Source organism: Sciurus carolinensis, chromosome 4, assembly GCF_902686445.1.
Source record: "Sciurus carolinensis chromosome 4, mSciCar1.2, whole genome shotgun sequence".
NCBI classification, from domain to species: Eukaryota; Metazoa; Chordata; class Mammalia; order Rodentia; family Sciuridae; genus Sciurus; species Sciurus carolinensis.
In genome coordinates, this window is record NC_062216.1 from 157,771,014 (window position 1) to 157,786,620 (window position 15,607).

At 39.4% G+C, this 15,607-nt stretch overlaps 1 protein-coding gene across 1 annotated transcript in view; it reads left to right on the forward strand.

Moving 5' to 3' along the window:
* The window catches only part of Dram1 (DNA damage regulated autophagy modulator 1), a 34,104-nt gene extending 19,005 nt beyond the window's left edge, over nucleotides 1-15,099 (forward strand). Inside the window, exons 4-7 of the mRNA XM_047550820.1 lie at nucleotides 2,884-3,061; nucleotides 6,771-6,829; nucleotides 11,301-11,393; nucleotides 12,982-15,099. Of these exons, the coding sequence (XP_047406776.1) occupies nucleotides 2,884-3,061; nucleotides 6,771-6,829; nucleotides 11,301-11,393; nucleotides 12,982-13,026 (375 nt within the window). The 3' untranslated portion in view covers nucleotides 13,027-15,099. The remainder of the gene's footprint in view (nucleotides 1-2,883; nucleotides 3,062-6,770; nucleotides 6,830-11,300; nucleotides 11,394-12,981) is intronic.
* Nucleotides 15,100-15,607: the final 508 nt, after the last annotated feature.

Genomic DNA, 15,607 nt, shown 5'->3' on the forward strand with positions numbered 1-15,607 from the left:
AAGGATGACTAAATCAATTATACAGGAGGATGTACAGAGGATATATGCAAATACTATGCAAATTTATACGAGACTTGAGCATCTGTGAATTATGGTGTCCACTGCGGTTCCTAGAACCAATCTCTTGCGGATCCTGAGGGGTGACTGTTTACGGCTCACATCTCTACCATCAGAAAACAATTTAAAAAGAAAAAGACAAAAAGGGGTGGCTTGGAATGATATAAACTGTGGAGTCCAGTGTGGATCTGAATTATTGGGGAGGGGTAGCATGCACTTACCATATTACTATATCTTCTTAATAACTCAATGCCATATAAAGCATACAGAGGTCATTTTTTTATATCATAAAGGACAGACTTCAGGAAGAAAACTTAGATGGTTAGATAATTGAATTTTTGGTTCCTTTTAAGACTTCCATGAAGTGATCAAATGTTTACAAAGACCAAAAATAGAATTTTTTCTAACGTCCCTGGGAACAAAGTATTTGCCTTGGCAACATTCCCATAAATGTATCTTTATAGCTTCCTTGTTTGATATCCTGTGATTCATTTTCAGCCTGCCATCAGCAAGCCAACTTGAGCTGCTACCTCGAGAAGAATTTGAGTTGTGAGGCCAAGAGAGAGCGTGACTGGCTCTCGTGGTTTTTCTTGAGTTGTAATAAATCACATTTATGAGAAACTCACAGATAACTCTTTCCCTAAATGGGTGGGTGGAATGCCTGCTTTTTGGTGTATCCTCACTAATTTCTGTCAATATTTTATTTTCACTTCAGAAGTTTCCTTTTTGAAATAATGTCATTTGAGACAACATGGAACATTGTGTTAAATGAAATAAGCGAGACACAGAAAGACAGATAACACAAGATCTCACTTGCAGGTGCAATCTAACAAAAGTTGAAGCAGAGAGTACCAGGCACTGGAAACAGTGAGCCGGGAGGGTAAGAATGGGAAGATATTGGTTAAATAGTACAAAGTTTCAGACAGGATGAATGAGATCCATTGTATGGCATGATGGTTATCATTCATAATGATGTATTGAATATTTCAAAATTGTTAAAACACCAGATTATATCATAACCGTGAGGTTATGGATACTTAATCAGCTTGATTTGATCATTCCATATTGTAAATACATCAAAACATACAAAATCCTATAAATATATATGATTATTACCTGTAGATTAAAAATAAAATTAAAAAAGAAATGTCCTTTTTGGAAAAGAATGTTTTCAAGGTTTAGCTCTGTTGGTTCTAGTGTTCTCTATGTTTTACTGTCTTTTCTCTTTTCTTCTTTTCTTTATCCCTGCAGGAACTGGGGATTGAACCCAGGGGCACTTTACCACTGAGCTACATCCCCAACCCCTTTTAATTTTTATTTTGAGACAGGGTCTTGCTTAAATTGCTAAATTTTTATTTTTTACTTTGAGACAAGGTGTCACTAAGTTGCCCAGACTGGCCTCAAATTTGAGACCTTTGCCTCCCCAGTAGCTGGTACTTCAGGTGTATACCATGGTACTTGGCTGTATGTTTTGGCTCTTAAATTTGCAAGAGTTTAGTAAAAGATGTTTAAACATGATGCCAAGTTTTAATCTCATCCTTTACCCCAAATTCATGTATAGATTAAAAATCCTTTCCCTTCTAAAAGACATCACTATAGATACAGTTCATGCTGAGACAAGGGCCTTTTGGGACTGATAACATGAGCATTAATATGGGGCTGTGCAGTTTGGGGATTAAGATCCTAAAGGACATGCCAAATTGGCTGTGGTTGAGGAAGGAAATTCCCTGATAGTTTTCATGAGAAGGAAATAAAGGATACAAACTCAAGATGTTGATTTACTTAGCATGAAAAGAAAATAAGAAAGTGGAAAGTACCAGAATTCTCAGATTATTCCTGAAATTGACTCATTTGCAGTAGATGCTTCACTTTTTATTTCTCGTCACCCAAATGTGCCTAATATTCAGGGGGAGAAAGGAAATCATTTTTATTGATTTCTGTTTAACTATTATTTTTTTTTTCGTGGTATTAGGGATTGAACCCAGGGCCTTGTGCTTGCTAGGCAAGTACTCTGCCAAGTGAGTTAAAGTTATTTTTAATTGTATTTAAAATACACACAAAATTTGCCATCTCAACCATTTTTTGGTAAATTGTATGGTGGTTATTTTCCTGAATTCTTTATGTACTTAAAGATGTACACTCATTTTCTTTCTTTTCTTTTCTTTTGAGGTGCTGGGGATTGAACCCAGGGCCTTGTGCTTGCAAGGCAAGCACTCTACCAACTGAGCTATATCCCCAGCCCTACACTCATTTTAAAAGGCATAGAGTGTAATTTTTTTGTATATAACATTCCTGAATCTGTATTCCCATGCTAAGTATTCTAGGTACACAAATCCATATTTAATAAATGAATTGATATGATATATTACAGAATATTAATTCAGTCTGATTTTAAGAGTTGAGGTTTGAACCCAAGGGCCTTGTACATGCTAACAAGTGCTGTTCCATTGAGCTACATCCCCAGCCCTAAATGATATTTTAATATGAAGTGGGGCATATGGTCTTCACCACAAACCTGCAAGGCAGGAATGATTATGCCCATTTTACAGATAGAGAGAGCGAGGTCATAAAGGTCAAAGTCCTTCGCCTCCAAGGTAGACATTGTTCCCTCCTTGCCCAAGTTTGCTGTGGAACAATCCAATTGTTGGCATTTATTCTGCAATGGAAAACTTTTTCTTGGTACTCTTTTGGAAGCAGCCATATTTTCCAAGGAGGGGCGTGGGTGTGACAAACGGTGACTTGGAGCAACCGGAGTGACCGCGAGTGCAAAGCTTAACGTTGGCAGTCTCAGGCAGAGTCGTCACGCCTCTGTGATTCTCTCCCCAGGAGTTAGCCGTGCCAGTGGTCCACGACGGGGGCGCCCTTCTGGCTTTTGTCTGCGGTGTGGTGTACACGCTCCTGCAATCCATCATCTCTTACAAATCCTGTCCGCAGTGGAACAGCCTCTTGACATGCCACATACGCATGGCCATCTCTGCCATTTCCTGTGCAGCTGTCGTCCCCAGTATCCTTTTCACATTTGTCAGTTGCTAAAAGAAAAAAAAAAATTCAAAGGCGCTTGTTAAAGTATGGTAAGGAAGACGTTTTATTCAGGCCATAGTGATAGGTGTAGACGGCACTGTGTGTTCTTTGCAGAGCGCAGAGAGACTGGGCTGAACTCCCAATGCAGTAGGGGCAAGTGGGGATTTATAGTCAAAGCAGCAGGGCAGGGTCAGTGCGTAGTAAAGAGGAAATGAGGGGTAAAGGTGGGGGCTCTGGCTTAACAGCTCTCTCTCTCTCTCTCTCTCTCTCTCTCTCTCTCTCTCTCTCTTTCTCTTTCTCTCTTTCTCTCCAGTACTGGGAATTGACCTCAGGGTGTTCTACCACTGAGTTACATCCCCTAGCCCTTTTATTTTATTTTGAGACAGGATTTCACTAAGTTGTCCAGGCTGGCCTCGAACTTGTGATGCTCCTGCCTTTTGAGTCACCGGAGTTTCAGGCGAGTGTCACTGCACTGGGCTAAAACTGACTTTTATAATGAAGTGTCCAGATGAACCTAGAAGGTGGTTCAGGAGTCCAACTAAACTTTGGCTAAGCAAAGAATCTTTGTTACACTGTCCTAGCAAGTTTGATACCCTCCCCAAAGGCATGGAAAAAAAAAAAAAAATCAAAGGATAAAACCAAGTTTCCACATTCTTCAGAACAACAAATGGGAGAAAAGTGTAAATCATTAAGAAAACATCTCAACTTTGTCTGGTTAGATCAAACGAATCTTTGGGGAAAAGAATGGTGTGAAAGGGGAACGGAAAAATGTAGGAACACTTCAGTCTCTGTTTACTTTCCTTCCCACAGTCTAGTTTCATGAGCCATTTGAAAATATTTAGTTTTCTTTGTAGTGCTTCGCTGAAGATGACAAATATTGATATTAAACTTAAAGCAATAGCCCTGTGAAGTCCCAAGAATCCACATTAAGAGATTTTTTAAAATCTATCACTTATTATTCAGTCAATTAAAAGGTAGTCTTTTTGAAGTTCAAAATAAAATTTATTTTCTAATTTAGCAATGTGAAAGAAATTATATAAATTTGTCATGCTTATATATTCTGATTTAGAGGAAATGAAATTTTGTTTTTCTTTTTTTCTTCCCTCGATAGAGGTTTTTAACCATGAAAATTCAAAAGCTGTGGTCTTTAAGGTGTGAAGCATTCCTCATCTTTAAAAATACCATCTGTGGTCCTATTAAAGAAAGCTACAGTGTTCTTAAAAGTGATGATTGATGTCAGATTGTAGAAAAATTGGAACTATTTAGTAAGTGGCAATTTCATTGGTCTGGTTTGGGTTATGATATAAAGTAGGTAAACTTGAGAACACATTTAGGAACACATCATGTGTTTCTAAACATTGAGCTTTGTATTTCTCTTTTAAAATAGAAGTTATACAAAAATCTAAGTAATTTTTTTGGATTTTAGGGAATTTTTTTTTTTTTTTTGGTACTGGGAATTGAACCCAGAAGGGCTTTACCACTGAGGTACGTCCCAACCCTTTTTTAACTTTTAATTTTGAGACAGGATCTTATTAAGTTACTGAGGCTGACTTTGAACTTTTGATCCTCCTGTCTCAGCTTCCTGAGTCACCTCAGTGACAGGCATGCACCACCACTCTCAGATAGGGAAGGAAAATTTTCACTATAAAATTTCCAAGCACAGGAACTACTCTCTAGTCCTGAGAAATTTACTAACTATTTTATTCCTAAAATAATTTCTTCTCAATTTCCTTGTCCTACTTACAGGTGGAAGATGCTCATGCTTTCTCGTTAAATATATGTCCTTAAAACTAGTAGCTGGTGTTGTAAAATGTATAGTAAAGGGTGTGTATACTGTTAAAAACAGATTCTTGGTATAAAATCTTCCCTTGCTTCCAACTTTTAGAGACAGATTCCTATTTATTAAAATCAGAGAATTTAGCAGAATATACATTTCAGACCTCAGAGTTTTCCAAAGTAGTAGTTTCCATTCTGGAAGGCTCTTGCAGCCCCAAACGGAAGCAGTTATGTCCTTGTAGCAAATTAACTAAAACAAATTCATCTACATGAAAAACTCTTTTGTTTTCAACTTCAGCATGGTAATAATATTTCCTTACAAAGGATTCAAAGCATCTTTAAAATGCCGCCCTTTCTTCTTCCTGTAACATTCTTGTGAAATGAAACTGAGGCTCTGAATGAGAGCAGTCATTCAGAATCACAATTCTGAACTTTTCCTGCTGAACTGTCCGTCTTGCACTGACTTCTAAAACTTTCGAAAGCCTTCACGATCACTAGCAGAATAAAGTCCAGATTCCTTTGCCGGAGGCCCATGATCTGATCACGAGCTCCTATTTCTCCAACTTCATTTTACACTTTGTCCCCGAGGCCCTGTTGTTTCTTGTTCTCTTTTTGCACACGCTCTCCTCCTGGGCTGGATTATCCTCTTCCACCTTGTCTGTTTTGCTGGGGTTTCCTTCCTCTTGCCCACAAGCCAGTACAGTACCTGGTGCACCAAAGATAAAAGTAAAGAACAAATAAATGAATTAGTAGCTTTTAAACAGTTATACACAGGGGAATGGTAATGAAATGATAAATCTTCGATGCTCTTCATTTTTTATTTTGAGAAACTGGGAAGTGTTAAGTATTGCAAAATATGAAGACAGACATAGAGAAGATGTGCTGACTCCAAATTCAGAGGAGGCCCTAAACTTTGCATCGACTTGGAGCTTTAAATTCCTGAATTTTGGTAGACTTTATAGAGCTTTCTGTTTTCTTCTAGCTTCTTGTTTACTTTTTTTTTTGGGGGGGGGGGGTTTACTGGGGACTGAACCTAGGGGCGTTTTACTGCTGAGCCAGATGCCCAGCTCCCTTTTTAATATTTATTTTTTATTTTGAGACAGAGTCTTACTAGGGTACTTAGGGCTGCACTAAGTTGCTGAGGCTGGTTTTAACTTGCAATCCTCCTGCCTCAGCCTCCCCAGCAGCTGGGATTACAGGCATGCACCACCACGCCCAGCTCCATTTTACCTTCTAAATTCAATCACCACCTTTTGTACCCACAGTAGGGTGAGGGAGGGCAAGAGTCTAGGCCCCTGGCCTTATTAGACTTTGCCTGTAGTGGTTTGTCATTCATCCTTAAAGTCTGAATTAGGCTGAGTCTTTGATTTGGAAACTGTCAGGAGAAAGGGGTGCACTTAAACCCATTTATGCAAAGAAGTTTGTTTTTAACAGGTAGTAGTTTGAATTTTTGTAGCTCGTTTTTTGCATATGAAATGCTAAATTTTCCTTACAGCTGTTACCTTGAGAATAGTATTTTTAGGGAAGAAGTATTTTTAATCAGTACCAAGTACTTAAAAAGACCCATCTTGGACTTTCCTGCCAGCCATTTTGACCAGCTTTCAACAGCCAATTTAGGTGGGAACACCTAGAAACATTCAGGGTCAAGCAAAAGGTAGCTGCAAATTAAAATTTTGCTACATATCACTGAAAAAGTATTGCTAAGGGATGATTGGATTTCTGTTGTAATTTATCTGCTATCATAATCCAAGGTTTGAGATTACCAGAAGCCAATAGAACTGGTTTGATTGTAGAAATGTTGGTAGTCACATTTTAACACTGTGTAATGGTTCTATCCATAGGAGAATTTTCTTAGCATTGTAGAACCGTTTTTCTTCTGTAGTTTCCTTAACAATGTCCTTTTTTTAAAAAAAAAGTGATTGCCTGTGCTTCATTAATTTCTATAACCAAACTGGAGTGGAATCCAAAAGAAAAGGTAACAGTTAAGTTGTTCTCAGTATGATTGTTGATCCTGTTTATGAGAGATTGTGGTTGGCCCAATCCGAAGAAGGATCACTGTCATTTCTTAGAACGGGTTGCAAACTGTAAAGACGGCATGTAATCAACTTACCGTCCAATTACTTGGCAACGCATGTGTCATAGTTAACCTCAAGAGACAAAATTACAACAAATTTAGTTATAGATCTAGTTGACTTTTATTTGACATTCCTGAATCTGGGGCAGCCTCCATTCTAGAAAACAGAATGAGAGCATTCCTGCACAGTAGCAGAGTAGTGAGTTTTGTGAAGTGGAAATGAGGAAACAGAACAATGGGGAAAAACGGATTGCCTAACATCAGGCTACTTGACATTACTTTTATTTTGTAAGCAGAAGGGACTTCTTTATTATGCAGACGCGAGTAAACTGAAATCTCCTGTGTTCAGGAAAAAATTGTCAGTTTGGTGCTCTATCTGCTCTCTTAAAGTTTCAGTTGGATTATGTGGCACTTAGCATGAGTGACTCCATTTTGGTTTGTTCCGATCTGTTGGGGACTTAATATAAGAGTTTAGGCCTCCCATAATTTTTGTTTGACATTGGTTATTGGGCCGATTCCAAATGGTTTTGAAATTATTTCCAAAATTTAGATTTCCTTATTTCTTTCTTAAACACTTAAACTTTTAGGTTTTAGTAAGAGATTGGACCTTTAAGGGTAGAGGGACAATATGAGTGAAAGTTTATGGAGGTCCGATAAAGTACGGAATGTTAATCAGAGAGGGCAAGACAAGATTCAGTGTAGTGGACAGTTCACTTCAGGACACAGCGACAGTTAATATAATCCGGGGTAACTTTGCAAAGGAGCAGTGGCTTTTGGAGGCTGGTGGAGAGTTTCAATTTGACTAAGTTGACCACAGTAAGCCTTTGAAGACTTCTGATCAGGAAAGGAAATTGAGGGAGTATTATTGGACAAATATTAGGTAGAAGCAACAGCTGGGGAGGATTTAAGAAAGAGCTTGGGGGCTGGGGTTGTAGCTCAGTGGTAGAGCGCTTGCCTAGCACGTGTGAGGCACTGGGTTCAATCCTTGGCACCACATAGAATAATAAATAAATTTTTAAAAAAAGAAAGAGCTTGGCATTAGCAGAACCCAAAGCAGATGGTTCTACTAGTTCAGATTCAAATTAAGATAAGCCTCAGTTGGAAATGATAGGGTAAAAATATTTGGTGAGCACTTGCGAGTGGCTAACTTGAGGATGAAGGGGCATGATGAATCAAAGATGACTTCCAAGTCTTTATTTTGGATAAACCAAAGAATTTATTTCTAGGATCAGAGAATACAACCTTTATCAGCAATAAAAGATTTCATAGGTGGAAGTGGGTGTGTTTGGGTTTGCAACCTGGCATCTGAGGCTACAGGGACAAATCAAGGTTGAATTTCCAGTTAAAATTGTGAAGTAGATCTCTGGTAGGATCAAGGGCCCTCATGGCATGGAATAGAGTGATCAGTAATTTCCAAGCCCAGTATTAGAATTCCTGGACCCAAATATGTGAAACTGAGATCACCCCATGTCATGAAACTCCTATGGTAGTGCTTAATCCAGATGTGTTATGGGAGAATGAATGACTGATGCCCCAGGAGAGGAGGAATTTAGTGAAAGAACAGCAGGAAATTGTTTCCAAAAGGGCAGGTGAAGGACTGTTCCCAGAAAATTTTTAAAAGTAGTGTAAAAAGAGGAGTCATGAACCAAGAAGAAGAACCAGCATTGGACAGTGTAGCTGACTTCATTGACCAAGTCCCTGTTGCAAGCAAGACTCTACTGAGGGATGCTGGGGGGATGGTCAGCTGTGGGGTGGCAGGTCCCTAAGGAAGCCTGTAGTTTATGGGGGTGCTAATAGCCAGTTGCATGCTGCCAAATGTTTATTCGTTTATTTTTTGAAGAATAAAAGAAGTTCTGCGCTGAAGTTCAAACAACATAGTGTGGAAAGTCAGAAGCAGTAGCAGTGAATTCTCAATATGGAACAGGAGACGATATGTTACCCAAGAGACTAAAGGCAGGACATTTTTCAAGAGAAAGAGAAATGATTAAGCATGGCAGATGTAGCTGAACAGCCTTTAGGAATGGAATCAGGTCCCCGAATGTGGGCAACGAGGGATGGCTCACTCATTCTGCTATCAACAAATGTTTGCTAGGGAGAAATGCAGTAGGCAGCTAGAGGGGACAGCAGGGTCTGAGGAAGGATTCCCCAAGGCAGAGGCTTTTCATGGAGGCTGCTGAGAAATAGGGGAGACTGAAGATCACAGTGAGGAAGAGAATAATCCAGACAGGAATTTTAAAAAACTTCTTTTGAATATGACACTAAACTGTCCAGATTATCCAAAAGGTTAGACCTAGACAAAAGGAGACTTTTTCTGCATGGGGGGAGATGAGCCCCTATCCAAAGAGGCTTAGTTAAGTTCTTTCCAATAGGGGAACCTCTTCCTGACAGGAAACCTCACAGCAGAGCAGCCCAGGTGTACTTTACTATTAAGCCACTGGGGGGCGACCTTCCACCACAAGTCAAGGGCTCCACAAAGCATATCCCCAGGCCTCTGAAAAATCTCACCTTCCATTTTCTATCTACATGTGTGAAGTGTCTGATTTTTCTCTTCACTATAAATTTTTGGACCACTTTGGTGTTTCCTTCTGTTTCCTTCTGTTTGCAGTATCAATGGCTGCAAAACCAGAAAACAAAGCAAACAACAACAACCACAAAAAAAAAAACCTCTACATTAATTATCTAAAGAGAATAACCATTTAGGCACTGCCCCAGATTTCTGTGTAGTACTTTTAGAGCTTTCGTTGCATATTTATGTGCATGGACTTACTCAGTAGGGAGGGTGAGAAAATGTTCTTGTCTCATCCCACCTAGAGAGGAGTTTAGAGCTTGGCTTATATTCACACATGGAGTGGACTTGTCCTTAACATGATGCTGAAGAAATCCCCCGACCCTTCGCCATTGTGCCTCTGTTTGTTTCCTCTCTTTTTTTTTTTTTTTCAAAGACAAGATTTTAATATGTTTTCCTTCACGTCAATGTCCTTTCCCACCCCTTTTTATGCCTCTTTTTAATAAGCCATCTTCATTGTCCAGGGATGATATGGGATGGGACATGTCCCCTGCTGCTGGCACCAAAAAGAGGAAGTCTCTGCTCTGCCCTCCTAGTGCAGGCTGGCCAGGTTCTCCCCAGCGTGCCCTGGAATGAGTACAGCGGATGGATGTGTCCCTGGAGACAGCCGAAAGTGCTGCCTACACGAGTTTCGTGTGCCTCTGTTAAATCTTTGTGGGATGAAAAGAGGATCAAGGAAAAAAGCTGTCACCCTAGAACTGACTGGCAGCCCAGCACACGTTTTTCCTCACACATGTAACCTACACCAGAGCAGAAAGTGAAGTAGGAAAAAAAAATTAAGCCATTATTTGAAATCAGAGGGGGTAAACTGAGAGTCTGCAGGCCTAGTTTGGCATGTGAGCTAAAGTTAAAATGCAGACATGCATTTTTTACTTAGATGGAATTTTTAAATGCTTTGAAATGAGTTTCCAGCATCAAGGGGAAAAAAAAAAAAAAAAAAAAAAGCCAGCTCCAGGAGATCACATACACATGCATATACACAATAGGCTTAAAAAAAATCTTCTTTCAAAGAAGCACTGGGGGATTATTTTCCATTTTGTGAATGTGGAATTGAGTTGATGAGGCATGGACTCCCCTTCCTCTCTTTCGCCTAACAACCATCAGCTTCATTTATTTTTATTAACTTCCTGGCCTCCATAAGCAACTGAGTTTGGAAACCCTGATGAAAGCCACTCTGATTCTTGGCTACCATCCTTCTCCTGGAGAAGATATGCAGGTGTCCTGTGGAAGTCTCATTACTGGCATTTGCTTTGCAGTTTTATTTACCTTTTAACATAAGCAGAACTGTTTGCTGAATGAGCCTTTTCTACAGTTACAGGGAAACATAAAACCCAGTGGGGGCCTTATGTTTTGTCTTGTCTGGATGCACACACTCATTCTTTGGAATAACCGCAGGAGCACAGACTAGATGCTTGTTAAACGTGCCCTTCAGCTACGGGATTCCCAGCCACAGGAGACCAAGGCATGCCTTATATGGAAAGTTCTTTCTTCTGTTGAGTCTAAATTTGCTTCCCAGTCTTAACTGCTTTGTGGTCCTTATTCTGCCTTTTGAAGTTATGTAGACTGTCTTAAAACCAGAGTGTGTAAGAGCCAGAAAGAATATTCAGGATAATATCATTCCTGTTCTTATTGGGCAGGTCCCTAAAGTTTATCCGGGTGGCCTTGCTTATACTGTTTCCTCAAAGTTCTGGTTTAGGCCTTCTGGACAGCTTTTTGCCCCTCTTTGTCTGTCTTATTATTATTTTAGGTTGTATGCTAAGTGGGTATTTTTTAGGCTAAATTCTCTTTCTTTATTATTGCTATTAGGATTATGTGTACCATGTAGTGAGCGCAATCTGTGAATGGACAGTGGCCTTTGGTTTTATTTTCTACTTCCTAACATTCATTCAAGATTTTCAGGTAGGTATTTATCAGTTCAGATGTTACAAATTGCTGACAATTAGGGATTAGTGAAAATTTACAGAAAAAAATTCTTGAATTTAAAAAGAACACTTTATTTTCATTCTTAATGTGTTTGAAAAAAATACATATTATAAAATTTAGTTTACTAACTTATTCCCAAAGAGGAAGCATCCTTTTTGCTATAATTAATATGTATAATAATTAATATACGTAATGTTTTATTACTATACATAATGGTGGGATTCACTATTACATATTTGTACATGTATACAATGTAATGATATAGTTTGGTCAATATCACTCCCCCTTATGTTCCCCTTTCTCTTCCTTCCTCCCTCCCCCTGGTACCTTTCCTCTACTTTCCTGGTCTCCCTTCAATTTTTGTAAGATTCTCCAACTATCTTTCTTTGCTTTTTCCCTCTCTAGCTTCCACATATAAGAAAAAATCATATGACCCTTGACTTGGGCTTTACTTATTTCTGTTAACATAATGTTCTCAAGTGTCATCTGTTTTCCTGCTGTTATGCCCTTTCATTCTTTTTTACGGCCGAATAAAACTCCGTTGTGTGTATATATCACCTTTTCCATTCATCCATTGATGGACACCTAGGCTGGTTCCATAGTTTGGTTATTGTGAACTGTGCTGCTAATAAACATGGGTATGCATGTGTCACTATATTATGTTGACTTCAAATTCTCTAGGATAAATACTGAGGAGTGGAACGTTTGGGGTCATATGGTGGTTCCCTGCTTAGTCTTTTGGGGAACCTCCAAACTGATTTCCATAATAGTTGTACTAATTTACAATCCCACCGACAGCGTGAAAGTGTTCCTTTTTCTCCAAATCCTCTCCAGTCTTTATTATTGTGTGTCTTCTTGATGACCACCATTCAGACTGGTGTGAGGTGAAATCCCAGTGTCGTTTTGGTGTGCCTTTCCCTAATTACTAATGATGTTGAACTTTTTTTTTTTTTTCATTTATTCGTTGGTCATTTGTATTTGTTCTTTTGAGAATTGTCTGCTTGGTTCACTTGCCCATTTATTAAATTGGGGTTTTATGGGAGTTTTTTGAGTTATTTATATATTCTGGATATTAATCCTCAGAAGAGTAGCTAGAAATTTTTTTCTCCCATTCTGTAAGTTCTCTCTCCCAAGGGAAGCATCTCTACAGCTCACTCAATTAATGACACTTTCATATGCCTTCTGTCACTTGATGCTTCAAGTCATGTACCCTGATTGTTGTAGAGGATTCACCAGTGCCAAAAAACAGAAAATATGTCTTTAAAAAGTGAAAGTGTGTTGTTCAAAAATGTTCTCAAGGCAGAGAGAAACTTGGGATCTTAGCAGACTTGGCCGCAGGGACAGTCTTCCATTTTGAAACAAGTGAATTATTAGTTAAAAGGATATAGAAAGCCAAGAAAAATTCTATAATACCCAACTCAAACATAGCACAAACCATAGTGAGGTCACCCCTCAGGTGGGGCAACACTGCTGGAAATTTCATAGTTAGCCCTGGAATTGTTCAATTTCTTTGAAATCTTTTTTCTTTTCTTCTTTTTCTTCTTCTTCTTTTTTTTTTAAATAGAGTGTCACCTTAAGGATATCCACAGAACTCAATGGTGACATTTGAAGAAAGGAGGATTCTGTCTCAGTGAATGTCACAGATGGTTTCTAGAAGTGGCGCAGAGATGGACAGGTTTTAATGCCACCCTGATTGGGATGCATTTGCGGTACATCCAGGACTTGAATTTCACTAAGATTCCTAGTAGTTGTACTATTTGCAAAGGTATGTTTTCCTAGAGAATGTAGAACATTTATAACATTGTAGCAATGTTTTTATACTTTTCTAAGTAGACACTTTTTATATAAACTCATATACAGAAAAAATATGATGTTTGTTAAAGAAAATGGACAGCTTTTATTTTTGTAAAGTTTCTCATGCTTTTTGTCGTTGTGTGCAAGTGTTCTATGGAAATACACTAAATGAGGAATCGAAGGTTAGTACATTTATTAAAAAGCAAAATCAGTGGATATGCTTTTTAAGATTTCATTTTTAGAGAATGAACCATATACATTTTTATCACAGGAGCATTTATAAAATCCAACTTAAAATAATGTTCATATGCCCAAATCTCAAAGATTTAATTAATAAATTAATACTAAGATACTCTGGGTTTTAACTGAAAAAAGCTTCTCCAGGAAGCCTTACTACCCCTCACTGTGGCCTTTAACAGAACACAGAAGTCCTAGGTTTTGACCTCTTCAGTTTCTCCATGCTCACAGGGCTGCAACTGTCCCCTGCTGCTGGTTGGCAGTCCCCAGAGGCCAGAATCCTATGGGATGGGTTCAGCAAGGCAGATTAGAAATTGTACAACTCTCCTTTACTATGACTGATGTAACTTGAATCACTGTCTGATTTAGAAGCTTCAACTTCATTTTATGCCTGTAAACCTCAAAGAGAACACAGGTCCAAGAGAGAAACAGGGATAAAGGAAAGGAGACAATTGAAGGATCTGGGTACCAGAGGTGCTGTTGATTTGCTCCTCCTATTAATGTCTGTGGCCCGATGTTCCACACTATAGGAAACGTGAGTCAGGTCCTTTGGGTTAAGCAGGACCTAGAGACTCCACCTTTTTATCCAAATCACCCATGGCAACTGAAATGCAAGTCATTCTAGAGGAGAAGCAGCTCTTGGAATGTTGACAAGAAGGTATTCTCTCTTTCAAACATCCTTGGACTACAAAGGTGTCTGGCCAAGTGGGAGCAGCCCTTGAGGGCAGAGTAGCCCATTTGGAGGGCACTGGGGAGTAGGGAGCCCATGGCAGCTCTCCATGAACTCTGCTGAGCAGTCTGCCACCTCTGCCATGATGAACTTCGACCCCCGGAAGTGCCCTGTGATGGGAAACTGGTAACCACTTCTGGGACCACTTAGCTTGCCATCATGCTGTGGATCCCAACTGTTAACACTGGAACTGAAACAGCGACCTCCGTTCTGAAGAGAAAAAGGAGCCCACGTGCTTCTTCCGTGGATCGTATGGTAGAGTGAACCCATGGTGTGCTTTGCTGTGAGCAGAAAATTTATCAGTACTTCTCGAGAATCGCTGTCATGCTTCCTCTCCACCTCTCTGCACAATTAGATTGAGCTGGCCTCGAGGGCAGAACAGTGGCCTTCATCTTTACCTTTGTAACTCCAGCATTTAACAGAGTACCTCCTGGAATACCATAGGTGCTTCTTAAACAGTTACTGAACATGCATGCGCGAATGAGTGAATGAGCAAATGAAGGAATGAGAGGTATCTGAGGTGCTGCATAATGGGATTTATTCACTCAAGTTTACTAGTTGTTTTAATGTAAACCAATTGTGCCTCCCAGTGATGTTGACTACTTTGCTTTGTGTACTGTTAACAGTTCAGTTGCTTGGGCTTCATGATCCTATGACAACTCTCTTCTGGACAGTTACCACAGAAATTGTTACATGGGCTAGACCAAACGCTACACCTGTCTTGGCAAACTGAGAAGGCCCCAAATCACTACAGATAATCACATTCTGCTGATTCCGTGCAACCTCTAAAGCTGGCCTTATCCACATTTTGGTATTTTTTTTAAAAAAAAGAATTTATAAACTCACCTTTCCTTGTACCTCATGACTTAAAGAGAAAATAAAAAGAAATATTTCTTTATTTTAGTAATCCGTGTCTCTGTTGAATTATAAAATGTCACCTGGGTACTCCTATGAAGCATATTTATCTGGGAGATGATTCCACACCCTCTTGGAATTTGTAAAGGTATGGTTTAAACCCTGTGTTTTCTTAATTCATGTAGCTTTGCATTTGGTCACTAGTGGTTTATCTTTGTAGAAATTCTGAGTCTCAGGAGATCATCTCAACCAAGACTCTTAGAGCTGAAGTCATCAGAAATCTAGCCTTGTTGGAGGAAAAATGGGTATCTACTAACCTGGAAAGCTGGTAAGTCCAAGAGTGCAGCTGGCATCAGGGATAGGGGGGTCAAAAAGTGTCCCCAGGATTCATTTCCTCTCTCCTCTTGATGATGAGGAGTGCTTTCCTCTCTATGGGTATGGTTCTCAGGTAGACTTTCCCCAGCAGGAGTGAGAGGGCTTCTAGAACCTCCAGGCCTACAACCTATCCAGTGGAAACAGAGGACTTTCCAGTGGTTCCAACAGAAGCCCAGAATTGAAACTCATTGTTCCTGAT